At 37.2% G+C, this 18,344-nt stretch overlaps 1 protein-coding gene across 6 annotated transcripts in view; it reads left to right on the top strand.

The window, feature by feature from the left end:
• Positions 1-17,760, top strand: part of ZCCHC10 (zinc finger CCHC-type containing 10) — a 49,370-nt gene extending 31,610 nt beyond the window's left edge. For all 6 annotated transcript variants that reach the window (XM_073802521.1, XM_073802523.1, XM_073802522.1 and 3 more), the window contains 3 exons: positions 5,465-5,626; positions 9,269-9,310; positions 9,963-17,760. In XM_073802521.1, the coding sequence (XP_073658622.1) occupies positions 5,465-5,626; positions 9,269-9,310; positions 9,963-10,230 (472 nt within the window). In that variant the 3' untranslated portion in view covers positions 10,231-17,760. The remainder of the gene's footprint in view (positions 1-5,464; positions 5,627-9,268; positions 9,311-9,962) is intronic.
• Positions 17,761-18,344: the final 584 nt, after the last annotated feature.

The raw sequence follows: 18,344 nt of genomic DNA, 5'->3' as shown, positions 1-18,344 counted from the left end.
CTCATTCAATAAAATAGAAAAATAGACTTCATACTGATAGATGAATAAATGAACTAAAAATTTAATGAGCAGGGTATTTATGTACTTTCAAATACCAACCCACAAAATACTTATTAATTGCTTTATTAGATATTAATTATAGTTGTATAACAAATTACCCCAGAATTTAGTGACTTCTAACAATAAACATCTCAGTTCTGTGGTCAGGAATTCAGGAGTGACTTAGCTGCGTAGTTCTTTTTTCATTCTTCTTTTTTTTTTTGTAGGGGGGGCTGCCTCAGGTGTTAGTTGTGGCACGCGGGATCTTCATTGAGGCATGCGTGATCTTTTGTTGTGGCGTGTGAGCTTCTCTCTATTGGCATGTGGGTTTTCTCTTTTCTAGTTGTGGCACGCAGGCTCCAGGGCACATGGGCTCTGTAGTGTGGCACGTGGGTTCCAGAGCACATGGGCTATGTAGTTTGCGGCTCGCGAACTCTAGTTGAGGCGCAGGAGCTCAGTAGTTGTGGCGCGCGGGCTTAGTTGCCCTGCGGCATGTGGGATCTTAGTTCCCCAATCAGGGATCGAACCCGCGTACCCTGCATTGTAAAGCGGCTTATTTACCGCTGGACCACCAGGGAAGTCCCAGCTGAGTGGTTCTGACTTAGGTTCTCCCCACATGTTTGTGGTCAGGATGTTGCCAGGGGCTGCAGTCATCTGAAGACTTGACCACAACTGGAGGATCTGCTTCCAAGATAGCTATTCACAGGGCTGTTGGCAGGAAGCCTCAGTTCCTCACTACGTGGGCCTCCCTAGAGGCTGCTTGAGTGTTTTCATGACAGGGCAGCTACATGAGCTAATCTTTAAAGTCACGCTCCATCACCCTGCTTTATTCTGTTAGTTAGAAGCAAGTCACTAAGTCTTAGCCACACTTAAGGGGAGGGTAGTTAGGCTCCAACCCTTGAAGTAAGGATATCATAGAATTTGTGGACATAATTTAAAACCACCTCAATTACAAAAGGACAAAAAATAACTTTATATTGCAAAATCTGGTTGACCCTCCATAATGAAGGGATCAAAACGAACATCATCAGTAACAAGACAAATTGTAGTCTTGTGTCACCTGACAGGAATACAGTGAGAAGAACACGGCACATTTCTGTTATATTCCTGCCAAAAATACATGGCTTGAATCTAATCATATAGAGATATCAGATGTTGTAGCCAGCCTCCAAGATGATCTCCAGTGATCCCTGCTTCATGTGTACTCTCTTCCAGAGAGTACCAGAGTTGGTCTGTATGACCAGTAGAATATAGCAAAAGTAATGGTATGTCATTTCCAAGATTGGGTGATAAAAGACTGACTTCTTTCTTGAGTTATCTTGGTTACTCTCCCTGGGTAAAACCATGTTGTAAGCAGCCCGATGGAGAGGCCAGCAGGTAAGGAACTGAAGCCTCCCGTTAGCCACATGAGTGAACTTGGAAGCAAATCCTCCAACTCAAATTGAAGCACATTCTACAAAATAACTGGCTGTAATCATCAAAAAGTGTCAAGGTCATGTAAAGCAAGACACAGGACTGAGGAACTCTTCCAGAAGAAGGAAGAGACATGACAACATGTGCAACATTGATGCAGAACTGGATTTTGCTATAGAGAATGTTTTTGGGACATTTGATGAAACTTAAATGGGGTCTGAAGATTAAACTTAAATGGGATCTTGAAGGTATCAACATTAACTTCTTGATTTTGATGGTTACATTGTATATATGAGAATGTCCTAGTTTATAGAAAACATGCAGTAAAGTATTCTGGTTTGATGAGGCATCAGGTTGGCAACTTACAAATGGCTCAGCAAAAACAGTTCACAAATGATTTAGGAAAAATAGTTCTTTGAACTGTACTTAACAGCTTTTCTATAAGGTTGTGACTATTTCAAAACTTTTAAAAGCTACGTAAAGGAAAGCAATATTCCAATATTCTTACACATGTTATCTGGTATAGTTTTTTGTAGATTTCTGTTGTGTAAGTACCTGCAAGTGGAATTGCTGGACTGTGGAGTATGCATTTCTTCAACTATAGTGGTTTTTGCTTTTTCTTATGTTAGTAATGAGCACCTTTTCATGTGTTTATTAATTTGTTTCCCAATCCCATTTTTGTACTGCCTTTCCATCTTCCACTTTATCTTATTTTTCTATTGTACATCATTTCCTTAATGATTCATAAGAGTTCTTTGTATACTTAAGATGAAGCTGTTGGCAAAATGTGTTACAAATATCTTCTCCCACTCTTTGGCTTCTCTTTTTACTCTCTTTATAGTATATTTTGATGAACAGAAATTCTTAATTTTTGAAAATTCTTAATTTTAGTAATTCTAATTTATCAATCTTTTATGATTAGTGCTTTTTGTAAAATTAATGTATTTATTTATTATTTTTGGCTGCGTTGGGTCTTCGTTGCTGCACGCGGGCTTTCTCTAGTTGCGGTGAGCGGGGGCTACTCTCCATTGCGGTACGCAGGGTTCTCACTGCGGTGGCTTCTCTTGTTGTGGAGCACGGGCTCTAGGCACGTGGGCTTCAGTAGTTGTGGCACATGGGCTCAGTAGTTGTGGCTTGCAGGCTCTAGAGTGCAGGCTCAGTAGTTGTGGCGCACGGGCTTAGTTGCTTCGCAGCATGTGGGATCTTCCTGTACCAGAGCTCGAACCCATATCCCCTGCATTGGCAGGCGGATTCTTAACCACTGCACCACCAGGGAAGTCTTAGTGCTTTGTTTTTGTTTCTTAAGAATTCCTAACTCAAATATGTCACTTTTTTTATACTATCTTTTAAACCTTATTGTTTGACCAAGTTTGTAATCATTTTGGGCTTATGGTTAAGTCTTATTTTTACCATGTGCATAACCAGTTGTCCCTACATCATTTATAATCTAACCTTTCCCCCCACTGCTCTTTAATGCCATGGTTGTCATAAATTGTTCATGTATACATTAGTCTATTTCTGGACATTCTGTTCTGTTCCACTGGCATATTTGTATATATTTGCTCCAGTCTCACATTCTAAGTTATTATAGCTGTATCATAAGTCACTGTCTTTTATTTTTTTCTTTCAGTCTTATTGAGATATAGTTGACGTACAGCACTGTATAAGTTTAAGGATAATGATTTGATTTACATACGTCATGAAGTCACTGTTAACAATAAGTTTAGTGAACATCCATCATCTCATATAGATACAAAATTAAAGAAACAGAAGAAAAAAGTTTTTTTCTTGTGATGAGAACTTTTAAGATTTACTCTTAACAATTTTCACGTATAACATACAGCTGTTAATTTCATTAATCGTGTTGTACATTACATCCCTAGTACTTATTTATCTTATAACTAGAAGTTTGTACTTTGACTGCCTTCATCTGGTTGCTGCTCCCCCTATCCCCCACCTCTGTTAACCACAAATCTGAACTCTTTTTTTATGATTTTTTTGTTTGTTTTTGAAATATCATTTACCTACAACGCTACATTAGTTCCAGGTGTACAACAAAGAGATTCAATATTTCCGTACATTACAAAATGATCACCACAAGTCAATTTATTTTAATCTAAGTCTTCCCTACTTGTTCCTTTATAAGGGTATTTTGGCTATTCTTGGCCTTTTGAATGTCCATATACATTTTAGGGAATAAGTTTAAGTTCCATACCAAACAAACACCTGTTGAGATTCTGATTGGCATTGCTTTGAATCTATAGATCAGTTTGGGGAGAATGGACAGTTTTTACAATATTGAGTCTTTCAGTCTATGAACATGGTAATCCTTTTACTTAGCTACTTATTTAGATGTTTAATTTCTCTCAGTAATGTTTGTTTTCTGCATAGAATTCTTGCATATATTTTCTTTCACTTATTTATAAGTGCTTGTTATTTTTCAGAATTTTATAAATACCACCTTTTTTTTTTTTTTTTTTTGCGGTACGCGGACCTCTCACTGCTGTGGCCTCTCCCGCTGCGGAGCACAGGCTCCGGACGCGCAGCCTCAGCGGCCATGGCTCACGGGCCTAGCCGCTCTGCTGCATGTGGGGTCTTCCCGGACTGGGGCACGAACCCGTGTCCCCTGCATCGGCAGGCGGACTCTCAACCACTGCGCCATCAGGGAAGCCCATAAATACCACCTTTTAAATTTTTATTTTTAACTGTTTTTGTTAAGTAGAAACTCAATTGATTTTTATGTGTTGACCTAATATCTAATAGAAAGTTTGGCAAACGATAGTCCACTGAATCCTGCCTGCTGCCTGTTATAGGCTTGCAAACCAAGAATGCTTTTTACATATGTTTGTATATATATGATCAATTTGATGATAGAGAACACTAATTTTGAACCTCAATTGAGTGAAATGTTATAGAAAAGAATTCCATTCTTCTCATTAATAAACCTCTTTTATTGGAAATATTTTCATTAATAAAATATTTGTAGAAATTTGTTTTCTCTCTTGTGATATAAATACCTTTGTAATATATTAAATTTTGCCTCTTGGTCTGCAAAGCCTAAAATATTGACTCTCTGACACTTTATAGACAAAGTTTACTGACCCCAATATAAAACCTTCCTAAACTCACTTATGAATTCTAATTATTGAAAAATGTTTTGGGACTCCCCCGGCAATCCAGCGATTAGGACTCCACGCTCCTAATGCAGGGGGCAAGGGTTTGATCCCTGGTTGGGGAAGTAAGATCCCACATGCCGCATGGCAGGGCCAAAAAAAATTTTTTTTATCTGTAGAGTCTGTTGGATTTGCCATTTACATGATACATCATCAGTAAGGAATGACAATTTTATTTCTTCCTTTCTAATTCCTTTATCTATTTTTCTTCACTTGCCACACCTTAATTCAATTTCAGGGACTGAGATTTTTCTTAGTCTCCTAGGTGACTAGAATCTGGGCTGCACTTGATAAGCAGTTGCTTTATTCTTAGAGTAAAGCCCTTCAGAGTCCCAACTCTGAATGCATAATTTGTCTCCCTTGCTCCTTGTAAGTGATGCTTGCTTACCCTCCTGAGTTGGGAAAAAAACCCAGAGTTGACTTAAACGTAGGACTGACCACTCTGGGTTTCCAGCTTCTTCCATATCTTGGCTTGGTTATTCTTTAATCTCTTGTTAGTTCTCTGATACCTCGAGCACATTGTTAAAAATGTTTTGACTGTCTTTTCTAGTTCTGAGCTGAAGAGTTGGTCTGAGTTACCTGGTCTGCCATTACTGGAATGGAATTGAGGAAAGAAGATTTGTACTCAGTTCTGTCTAACTCCCAGGTCCATGCTCTTAACCACTTACTATATTGCTTTGTGATTAAATCTAACAAATAATTTAAAGTGTAAAATGGTGCTTATTTTTGGATTGTACCTTTACATAAGCATCATTTTATGCTTATATTGTTCATGCTTCTCATGACAGAAAATGTCAGGTCAAAAATTTAAGGCCTGTATTCTATTTTTTACTCTGCAGTGAAGCAAATAAACAACATGTAAGATGTCAGAAATGCTTGGAATTTGGGCATTGGACTTATGAATGCACAGGAAAAAGAAAGTACCTACATAGGCCTTCAAGAACAGCAGAACTAAAGAAAGCTTTAAAAGAAAAAGAAAACAGATTATTATTACAGCAAAGGTAAGGTTACATATGGTATCCAAAGGAATATTTATTTGTATTTATAAAATTTATTAAGGGACTAAATATCTCACGGTGGTTATCCAGATTTAGATTATATTGTAATATTAGCTAATGTTTAATGAGTGTTACTGTGTGCCAGGCACCGTACTAAGGTCTTTACAAGTATTAGCTTATTTCAGCATCACATCTATACCGTTAAGGTAAGTACTATTATAATTCCCATTTTACATATGAAGAAGCTGAGGCATGGAGAGATTCAGTAACTTGCTCAGTGTCACACAGCAAGTAAGTGGAAAAGTTAAGTGTTAAACCAACTAGCCAGTCTCCAGAGTCCATGCTCTTAATCACTTTGCTTTTCTTGCCTCAACTGCCAATGAAATGACAGCAGAATACTATGAGGTAGATTATATGAACTGATATGGAAAGATATCCAAAGTAAGTACCCAAGATACTTATACTAAGTATATAAACAAGGTAGAGAACAGTATATATAATATACTATCATTTATGTTAAAAAGGAAGAAAAAAGGAATAATGGAGCTTTTTTTGGGGGGGGGGATATAAGTGGTTGATAATAGTGGTTCTTTTCTAGAAGGAGAACTGGGTAGGAGGGAAAAATTGTTATTTATCCTTTCATGCCCTTTGAATAAAGCTTTTCAAATTCCCATGAAATAAGTAAGCTTATGTGTTTCAGAGTAACTGAAACAGGAAGGTGTCAGGTCTACTTAGTGCTGCATATTAGAAGTAGCACCTTCATGAGGACCGTTAGCAATATAATAGTGTCTTAAACATCTGGATTTTCCAGGCAACAGTCTTCCAGTTTGTGGACAGGAAGGCTCTTCAAGGGTTATACAGGAATAGACAGGTAATCAGTTTCTAGATTATCAATATTCATATATGTTTCTTCCAAAGATAAATCTGTATGAGACCTTGCCTACCCCTCTCTAATTTCACAAAAGAAAGGCACACCTCTCGCCTATCTCTAATCTTACCTTGGTATATTGTGCTCACGTATAAAATCCTAGAGACCTTTCAAAATACTGGTGTTTGTAAGAAAGTAAAAGGCCCAAATTATTGGGAGCAAGTTCTTTTGTAATTTTTTTTCTCAGCAAAATTGAAGGAGGATCTAATTGAGTTGTCAATTTAAAAGTATATTTTAATGATACATCGTTACGTGACTTGTGGAATATAACATGGGAGGAATTCAGAGAACTGAGTGACATTGCTACAGCAAAACTCTTTCTATTCCCATCTACCTGTTCAGGTTAACAAGCTTTCTCAGGGTGCAATCTGTAAAAGTTAAATATAGGAATTAAATTGATACTGAACCCTGTCATAGTCAAGCAATAAGATCCATGGATACATAAGCTAGAAAAAAAAATCCGTGTCATTAAGAGGTACAGTTCCAGTGAAATTTTTTTATGTATAATAGTTACAAAAAGTTATAATATATTTTACATTGTTTTAATCAATTTGTATAGTAGTAATGATAATAGTAATTCAACTCAGAATTTTTAAACACTTTTAAAACCTTATGATCACAAGTAATTAAAAGATACAATATTAAGTTATGTCTATATTTTTACTGCAGAGAAATGTAAGTGATCACTAAAATTTTCAGGCATGAAAATATATTACGATACATTCTGTGGGGAAAGGAGAATAAAAATTCAAGTTCAAAGAGGAAAAAGGACAGTGTAAAAGTACCAATTGTTAAAGATAAGCTTGTTCATTTATTTTTTTAAAATTAATTATGATACATATCAAATTTTGTGGTATTTACAGTTACCAAAATGATGTAACGATTTTCTTTTTAAAATATCAATATTTAATATATAATATGCCAGACTTTATAACCTTTGAGGGGAAAAACATAATTTTTCAAACTTCTTTTATTAGGAATGTAAGCAAAAAATGTTTGAAGACCTCTGTCCTAAAGAATAAAATATAAGAGTTATGAATAATTTCATTTCAACATTTACTTTTGTTTTTCTAGTTGTATTACACAACTATCTTGGTCTTAAAAATACATAGAACTACATGAATTTTAGTTTTGGCTCTGTTACGTAAAGACTGCTGATTTTTTGGTTCAATGATAAAATTATGGAAGTGTGTGAATTTCAGTGATCTTGCATTCTTGTGGTGTGACTTAACAAATGTACTTCTACCACTTATTTTACTGCAAAAATTACAATTCTCCAGTAAGTAATTCCATCGTGTAAAACAACTTTACATAAATACATATTTATATTTGAGGACCCAGGAAATAAGGATATAATGTTATCTAGGAAATATAGAGAAGTTCAGAATATAAAAATGTTAAATTTACAGGACAGTATATAGTAATAGAAGTAAATCTGTAATTTGAAAGCCTGATTTACTATGCATGTTGTTTGGCAGTTGTATAGCAGCAAGCCATTTGTGTATTTCACTCAGAAATCTCCAGACTTTGTTCTTTATAAATAATGTGAGGGAACACAGTCTTGAAGTATTAAGTCTCTGGTTCTTAAGCAGTAAATAACTGAACGTTTGGGGGACATGCAGAAAAAGAAGTATTTTGTTTGTTTGTTTGTTTTTGTTTTTTGGCCTTTCCTCGCGGCATGCAGGATCTTAGTTCCCAGACCAGGGATCAAACCCGGGCTTCCTGCAGTGGAAGCACAGAGTCTTAACTACTAGACTGCCAAGGAAGTCACAAGAAATAGTTTTTAATTATTTTTTAATTATTTTTACTTTTTATTTTTATTGGAGTATAGTTGATTTACAATGTTGTGTTCGTTTCAGGTGTACAGCAAAGTGAATCAATTAAGAAATGGTTTTTTAAATTAAAGGTTGCTTTTTTTTTTATATGAAATGGCCATTTATAATACCATTCTAGAAACCCAAATTATAAATTACAGCTGTTGTGCTATTACTTGCTTTGTTCTGTTGTTCACTAAATAGTCGATTTAGCCATGTCAATCTAAGTTCAAAACTAAAAAAGAGGGGCTTCCCTGGTGCCACAGTGGTTGGAAGTCCGCCTGCCAATGCAGGGGGCACGGGTTCGAGCCCTGGTCTGGGAGGATCCCACATGCCACAGAGCAGCTGGGCCTGTGCGCCACAGCTGCTGAGCCTGTGCTCTGGAGCCTGTGAGCCACAACTACTGGGCCTGTGTGCTATGGCTGCTGGGGCCCACGCACCTAGAGCCCATGCTCCGCAACAGGGGAGGCCACCGTGGTGAGGGGCCCGCACACAGCAAAGAAGAGTGGCCCCTGCTCGCTGCAACTGGTGAGGGCCTGTGCACAGCAACGAGACCCAGTGCAGCCAAGAATGAATAAATAAAATAGATGAGTTGGGAAAAAACTAAAAAACAATCAAATTGGTGCGTTTGGTCATCTTAACTACTAACTTAACCTCGCTTCTAAAGTACAGTTGATAACATTTGTCTTGCTTAAGTGCTGGTTAAGTTGACTGTATGTACCATATACACCTGCAACAGGAAACTTTCCTCTTGATTATAGCAATAAACACTGGACTCTCAGTACATGTTATAAAAGACAAAGTGTTTTTCCAATGAAAAAAGTTTTGGGGATAGCAGAAGCATTTGAGCTGTTTATAATCACTGTATTAACAGGAGCTTTTTCCCCCCGTCACATTTATCAGCATTGGAGAAACTAATGTAGAAAGAAAGACCAAGAAAAAAAGGTATGTGTGGCTTTAGTATTATATAGATAATATATAATACTAGTTGGAGGGATGGGGTGTGTGATTTTAAAATAATAGTTAAAAGATTTGGATCTGAAGTCTCTTGTTTGCAATTCATGATTAAATATCATCCTGTTTTCTGATATGTTCCTCTGTTTACCTATCTGGAGTTTCTTCCTTCATTTATCCTTTTTCTCCAACTTTCTAGAGTCCTTATACCTGGAAATAGTAATTTCTCTTGTCTTAGATTAGGAAATGTTATTAGAGTGGTAAGAAATTATTGACCAGCTGTATCTGGTATAAAGTAGTTAAGGTTATGAAGCATTTACCACTCTACATGAGGTTTAAATAAACCCAGTTGTTAAACTGCAACTTTATTCTAACATCATTCACTCTGGAGCATAGTATAGTAGATACACTTATCTCAGACTCCATCCAAGAGAGTTAAATTGCTGTAGTAAAAGACCTTGTGGTTGAGGGGAGAGGGTGGGCACGGTGGGGTTATTACAGTTAGGGAATCCTCAAAACATCAGATCTAGAGATAACATGCTAGCAAAGCTTCAGTGTATATATATATACATAATACTCAAGTGAAATTGCTTTTAAACATTCTATTAAATGTCAGCTTCTCATGCATATAATTGTCTAATAGGTCTAAGAGTGTAACTAGTTCCAGTAGCAATAGCAGTGACAGTTCAGCCAGTGATTCTTCGTCAGAGAGTGAAGAGACCTCTACCTCATCCTCCTCAGAGGACAGTGACTCTGATGAAAGCTCCTCCAGTTCATCATCTTCAGCCTCCTCCACAAGCTCTTCCTCGTCCTCCGATTCAGACTCAGATTCCAGCTCTTCCAGTAGCAGCAGCAGCAGCACAAATAGTAGCTCTGAGGATGAACCACCAAAGAAGAAGAAAAAGAAATAGAATTGTTCCATCCATGTTGGACTGATGGACTAAAAACGTTAATGCGATTCTCAGAAGGGAATTTAGAATGTGTTAAGACCAAATAGGTTAACTGATCAAAATTTTTAGAGTTCAAAAGTTTCTAAATGTTTTACATTGTAGGAGCATAAAGAGTATTAATAATGGATTATATATATAAAGACTTTTTTATTTTAGGGGTGAATCTTTTTTTTTTTTATCTTTAAAATATATCTCTAAAATTAATCAAAGCTGAAATCTAGTAAATCTTTTTTTTTTTTTGGCGATACGCAGGCCTCACTGCTGTGGCCTCTCCCGTTGCAGAGCACAGGCTCCGGACGCGCAGGCTCAGCGGCCATGGCTCACGGGCCCAGCCGCTCTGCGGCATGTGGGATCCTCCCGGACCGGGGCACGAACCCGTGTCCCCTGCATCGGCAGGCAGACTCTCAACCACTGTGCCACCAGGGAGGCCCCTCTAGTAAATCTTTTTGTGATGAAACCTATCTTTTCTCCCTGTGAAATAAATGCCATACTTTGTTACATGTTAGTGCTATGTGTCAGACACGTTTTCAGGATAATGCATCAGAATATCTATCTGGCGGTGAATTTCTAATGCTTTTGGCTGTATGTTACTATGTAAGATTTAATACCTCTATAAGCTTAGAGTTTTCCTACTGTTAATACATGTGCTCTATTTTTATGTTTATGTTCAGAAAGTTCTTCTGACTTCTTCTAAGTGAAAAGTTCAAGGAATCTATTAATAAATTTATACCTTTTTGATGGTACAAGTTTTAAGTTACTGTGTTGTATCATTCATTTTCTTCTGGTTCTTAGAGTTACCCTTTTATGACAAAAATTATTCTAGAGGAACTTAAAAAGGAACAAAATTCTGAAACTACATAGGACTCTAATCTTGGTGCCTTTTGATAAATTCATTGTATCAGAAAAGAAAACAGTCATTTAAAAAGCTAATTTAGGGCTTCCCTGGTGGCGCAGTGGTTGAGAGTCCTCCTGCCGATGCAGGGGACACGGGTTCGTGCTCCGGTCCGGGAAGATCCCACATGCCGCGGAGCGGCTGGGCCCGTGAGCCATGGCCGCTGAGCCTGCGCGTCCAGAGCCTGTGCTCCGCAATGGGAGAGGCCACAACAGTGAGAGGCCCGCATACGGGAAAAAAAAAAGCTAACTTAAGTAAAAGTGATATAAATACCTTCGTGTGTTGATATGCTATAAAAGATACCATTCAAAGGGGAAAAAAATGGTAGGAGGAAGAGAGGTAATTTTTACAGAAAATTAGAGTGATGTTGGTTGCCTTTTACTAAAATATTAAGTTTTCATAAAGATTGCCTTTTACCATTTTGCAATTGTGGTATGACAGTTCATATGGTAACTGGTCGTATATGACAGTCTACTGCATAAATATGAATGACTTGGATTAATCTGGTGTGTTGACATAGCGTATACGCAGTTGACATCTAGCATGAAAGTTTAAAAAGAAATACTGCACAGTATTTCTTAAAAGTAAAGTACCAGGCCATGGTGAAATTATTTGGTTTAACATCACATTATTTTGTGATGTCTTTTAAACTTTTTGGAAAGAGGTATCATTTGTAGAAAAATGTTGATTTGGGTTAAATATAGGTTTTTTAAAACTACAGATGTTGTCTTTTTATATTTTTATGAAAAAGCAGTAGAAAATTACTTTTGAAGAAAATGGACTTCTATTTAAATGTTTAAGTATATGTATGTTGTGAGCTTAAAGAGCTGTAATTACCTGTTTTACAGAACCGTTGCTTTCAATGATTGTAAATAAACTCTCAAAACATCATTTTAAGGCTCCATACAGAATGTGTCAATTGACAGGCAAATTTAATAAATTACTAACGAAATACAGTTTACAATGTAATCTCTGTAAGGGCAATTTTAGCAGTTAAACTTGGAAGGGAAACAAATGTGTACATAGGTTACATCACTTGCAGTTAAATAAAGCTCAGTTTGTGCTGACGAGCTTAGTAAGCTGCTTTTATCTCTTTGCTGTTTTACTTAATGCCACTTCTTATCTATTTACATGGTAAGAGTATTTAAATTCTAATTATTTTTACTATTACAGATGTTAAAAGGTATACCTGGGAAAGTACAGAGGACAGGAACTTTATTCTAGTCACACAGTTTACTCAAAAAAGCAGAATCAATGGCAAAGTGGAGAGTAGCTTCCAAAGAGTTTCTCTCCATCCTGCCTAAAAGCAGAACTCTGGATGTTGAATCCCTGGCAAATGTAATAAATGTATTATTTCTCAACCACAACCACAAACATATCAAAAGGAGACATAATTAGATGATAGGTTTCACTCCACAAACATTTGTTAGTATGACTATATAATATAGTAAATTTGTCTTGGGATCAAAAGATGGCATTAGGCCAAGTTAGCACTGGAAATGGAAAAAAATACAGAGAAGGTGTACTTTATAGTCATGGTTTTATTTACTTTTTTTTTTTTTTTAATTGCGGTATGCAGGCCTCTCACTGTTGGGGCCTCTCCCGTTACAGAGCACAGGCTCCGGACGCGCAGGCTCAGCAGCCATGGCTCACGGGCCCAGCCGCTCCGCGGCATGTGGGATCTTCCCGACCGGAGCACGAACCCGTGTCCCCTGCATCGGCAGGCAGATTCTCAACCACTGCACCACCAGGGAAGCCTCGCTATTTACTTTTTTAACTTGCTATTTTGAACTGACTGTAGATTTACAGAAAATTTGTAAAAATATTACAATTTCCGTGTATACCTCACCTAGCTTCCCCTAATGTTAGCATCTTATATAACCATAGTACAATGATCAGAACCAAGAAATTAATATTTGATAAACTACTGTTAATTAAATCAAAAGCCTTACTCATATTTCATCAGCTTTCCCAGTAATGTTCTATTTCTGTTCCATTATATTACCCAGAAAGTACATTTAGTTACTTCTAAGTCTGCGGCTGAGTTCCTTAGTCTTTCCTTGTCTTTCATGCCCTTGTCACTTTTGAAGAGTATTGATCAGTTATTTTGTCTAATGTCCCTCAATTTGGGTTTGCCTAGTGTTTTCTCATGACTGAACTCATGTTATGCTTTTTGGAAGAATATCACAGAAATGAAGAATTCCCAATGTCAATAAGTCATTTATTATTGGTGATGTTGACCTTGATTACTTGGTGAAGGTGGTTTCATCAGGTTTCTCCATTGCAAAGTTACTGTCTTTCCCCTTTTAGTTGATAGATATCTTGGAGGAGATACTTTGAGACTTTGCAAATTGTCCTTACAGTCAGCCACTACTTTTAGTGAATCTTGTCTAGAACAATTATTACTGTGATGTTTTGCAAATGGTGATTTTCCATTTCCCTCTTTACTTCTACACTAATTGGAATTATACTCTAAGGAAGAGCTGCCTCTTCTCCCCCATTCATTTAATCAATGGTACTGTGGACTCCTGGATGTTTATTTTGTTCTGTGGGTTAAAATTCAATAATAGTGTTCCTTTGTTGCTCAAATTCTTACACCTTTGGCTATTAGAAGAGTTCCTTCACGTAGGCTCCTTCATTCTTTCAACAAATCCTCATCTTTTTGTTAGGACTTCCTTACTTTGTGGGACCACAAGATGTTCCGGGTTCATCTTGTGGACTCCTTGCCCCATCTTTGGAAGAAACCACTTCTCCAAGGGGCCTGCCCTGGTTTTTAATTGGAGAATGGTGTTTAGAATCCATGATCTGGGTGCTGTCTTAGTAGGTTTCTTATACATTTTGTATAATAGTGTTCTAAGGTAGGTAGTTAAGACATGGAGACCTGCCATTAGCAGGAAGAAATTAGTTAATTCAACATTTCTCAGGTTAGCTTTTTTTGCTTTCACAGGACTCTTCCTCAGCAGCAAAGCTCTTTGACAACAGGTGGAAGAGACAAAGTCTTTAATTAAAAATTGCCATTAGAGACTTCCCTGGTGGTCCAGTGGTTAAGACTCCGTGGTTCCAATGCAGAGGACGGAGGACGAGGTTTCGATCCCTGGTTGGGGAAACTAAAATCCCACATTCTGCGCCGTGCAGTCAAAAAAAAAAAAAATTTTGTCATTACTTCCTCCCATCCCCCACTCTATAGTATATCTAAATTGAGACATAGGCCAAATATATATCCATATTCAGACCTTGGGTTATAGTGCCTTAATTGAAAGAAATTGGCCCAAAGTAATATTTCAAATTGTATTTTTATATACTGTCCTGTGAGTTTATACATCCTGGGAAAATTGTGCCATAAAAAGATTTAGGTGTGGGGACTTTCCTGGTGGCGCAGTGGTTAAGAATCCGCATGCCAGTGCAGGGAACATTGGTTTGATCCCTGGTCTGGGAAGATTCCCACATGCCACGGAGCAACTAAGCCCGTGCACCACAACTTCTGAGCCCGCACTCTAGAGCCCGCGAGCCACAACTACTGAGCCCACTTGCCACAACTACTGAAGCTCACGCATCTAGAGCCCGTGCTCCGCAACAAGAGAAGCCACTTCAATGAGAAGCGCGCGCACCGCAACGAAGAGTAGCCCCCACTCTCCGCAAGTGGGAAAAGCCTGCGCGCAGCAGCGAAAACCCAAGGCAGCCATAAAAATAAATAAAAAGATGTAGGTGTGGTGGTGGTGGTGGTGGTGGTGTGTGTGAAAGAGGGAGAAAGGCAGTGTGAGAGAGGAAGAGAGAAAGGAAAGCCAGTACAATACCTGGGTTGCAGACATCCTCAGATGAATTTTAGGAGAGGTTACAGATGGAAGTTGAGGACCTGGAAATTGCCAATGTCCTTGAAAAATCTTTTGTGTACCCCCAAAGACACTTGTACCTGCTATTCAAGGTAATCAGTAATAAACACAAACAGTATAACTCCTATTTGGAAGGTACTGTACCACGATGTATAAATAACACTTCAACAGTGATTTCCTTGGAGTTCACTATCCGTTGGGGAGACACACACAAAATCATTGAGAGCAACGGAAAGAAGACTTTCATTGAAACATAGCAAATTGAACCCATGTTTATTACACACCTAACTAAAATGGTAGAAAAGAAACAAAGAGCATAAACCCATAAGGCAAAGAGAAAAGTAGAGGAGATGAAACATGAGAAATTGCAACTCTTTTGGAAGCTGGAAAGTTGATAGAATCCTGAATGCCAACTTAAACAACAAAACAAGGCCAAATTGTTGGTCTACAGTGACAGAAAGTCAACAGTAAGCAAACCAATTTATGCCACAGAACTTTGCAAAGGCTCCAAACTTGATGGTACAATACACTCATCAGCCAAGGTGCAGGGAGTGCTCGAAGACAGAAAGAGTGGTGCTAAGTTTATGTAAGAAACTGTGCCCCTGTGTGCTCCTCTCCTGTTTGTGCTGTTTCAGTGGGTTTATTTTTATTATTATTATTTTTTATTACTTGAATGTGACATACTGTGAGTTAGCAGTAGTATACACCTGGGTTCAACCTGCTATGATTAATGAATACTATGTTAATTTAAAATTAAATAAGACATAGTACAAGTTGCCATATGCTACAAGCCACTTGGGTTATAGATAATAAATGCTATTAAACCTCATTGATAAATCCCCAGCACTGGATCTTACTCTCCCCAAAATTCTGGACAAAATCAAGAATGAAAAAGCATGGAACTATTGGGTAACATTTTTACATGGACATTGTGGTATACACTTGATAAAACAATTCCCTTCCTTAAGAAGTCCTGAGGGTACTCTGAAAAGATTGGTTCTGTACTAGGCAAATCCATAGGATCACTAAACATATAAGCCAATACAACTAGATACTTGCACAAAGAAAATCATCCCTAACTAGTTAGCTGCCTTGAGGGGAATCAGTGTGTATGTGGACAAAGGAGAAAACACTCATTCACATAAAATTTAACAGCTAGTATTAAGTACCTGTCTTTGTCCTCTGAGGATTCATAGGCTATTAAACACTTATAGACATGTCTTAAGTGGTGCAAACTTAAGTCACTAGAGAGCTTAAAGTAGAAAATTGCAGGGAGAGTTCGGTAAAGCCTTTCAAGGGAGGTGTATTTGGCTGAGAAAGAGTTGTTTAGCCCATGCAAATATATATATGTGTGTGATTAATACTCAGATATATAAAATATAGTTAATTGATCAGCTTGTAATCAACATTTAAATGTCCAAGAAAAATTGATTTTTTCACATTTTACTAGATTTATTGGTTTAATATCTTTAACATTATGATAAAAGAATGAGAGATATTATTTCACTTTTTCAGAAGAATAATGAGGGTCACTCCTGGGGACGTTGGTCCTCAGAGCCTTGATACAGCTACTCATCCCCATCACTCTCTGCAAGGCCAGAGGGAACACATCCCCTTACAGTAGAGTCTCTGTTGTATGATTTTTGTGTTCTTGTTTGTAATTTATGCAAGCCTAACACAATTATACTAACTTAACACATTAAAGATGAGAGTGGAAAGGAGGTGACATATGAGAGACATTGAGAAGGTAGAAATGACAGAATTTAGCGATCAGTTGATTTTGGTGGTAAGAGAGGTATACCTAGGAAGGTTTCAAGATCTGTTGTCTGGATGACTGTATAATAAAAGTATTCGTTTCAGTATAATTATAACAATAATAGCAACTACTACCTTGGCAAATATAAACTGACGCTAGCAATGGGAGAAACGTCAAACTATTTTTAACATAATGGAATATTACAGTTTGTGAAAATTTTCAGATACCACTTGGGTATCTGAAAATGTGTCTATAGAGTTTGATAGTGAACAAGTTGCTAATAGTTATCATATTTGGGTGGTAAGATTATAAATTACACTTTTTATTTCCTTACTTTCCAATTTTATTTTCTTTCTTTCCTTCTTCCTTTCCTTCTTTCTTCCTTTCCTTCTCTCTCTCTCTTTTTTTCTTTCTTGTGTGGCTTGCAGGTCCCCAAAGAGGGATTGAACCTCGGCCACGGCAGTGAGTGCCGAGGCCTAACCACTGGGCCGCCAGGAAATTCTCTTCAATTTTCTTTTTAAAACTTTATGAGATGCACTTGACCTACAATAATCTGCACATGTTTAAAGTGTATAATTTGATGGATTTTGACATATGTATACACTCATGAAATCATCACCACAAGCGAGATAATTAAACCTTGCCCCACAAAGTGTCCATGTGCCCTTTTGGAATCCTTCCCACCCATTCCTCTTTGCTTACCCTATCCCCCACCAATCCCCAGACAACCACAAATATAGTTTATTTAACTATGGAATAGTTTGCATTTTTTGAATTTATATAAATAGAATTATATAGTATGTACATTTTTGGTCTGCCTTCTTTCAGCATAATTATTTTGGGAATCATTCTTGTTCTTATGGCTGTCAACAGTTCATTCCTTTTTATTGATAGTAGTATTCCACTGTATGGATATACCAGATTCGTTTATCCATTCATGTATTGATGGACATTTAGACTGTTTCTAGTTTTTGGCTATTACAAATAAAGCTGCTATGAACATTCATGTATAAGTCTTTGTGTGGATATATGCTTTCATTTCTCTCGGGGAAAGTCCTAGCGGGGAATTATTAAATATACTATGAACCCTATAAACCAATAAAATAACAAAAGGAAGCACTATAGCTAATAACCCAACAAAGGAAATAAATGGAATTCAAAAAAAAAAAAGTAAAAGAGGAAAAGAAAACAAACTCAAATGGGACAAATAGACAATAAATATCAACATGACAGATTTAAACCTAATCATGTCTGTAATCGCATTATATATAAATGATCTAAGCACTCCAATTAAAAGTTAGGGATTATCGGATTGGATAAAAGAGCAAGACACGCTGCCAACCAGAAATGCACCTTAAATATAAACACACACATAGGTATACTAACACTAATAAAAGGAAAACTAGAGAGACTATATTAATATCAGACCAGTAGATTTCAGAAGAAAGAATATTACCAGGGCCAAAGAAAGTCACTGTGTATGACAATGTGGTCAATTCATCAGGAGGACATAATGATCCTAAACATTTATACATAATAACAGATTTTTAAAATATGTGAAGTAAAACTGATGGAAATAATAAAATGAGAAATAGAC

This window comes from Tursiops truncatus, chromosome 3 (assembly GCF_011762595.2).
Source record: "Tursiops truncatus isolate mTurTru1 chromosome 3, mTurTru1.mat.Y, whole genome shotgun sequence".
Classification (NCBI taxonomy): Eukaryota; Metazoa; Chordata; class Mammalia; order Artiodactyla; family Delphinidae; genus Tursiops; species Tursiops truncatus.
This window is presented reverse-complemented; position numbering and strand designations above follow the sequence as displayed.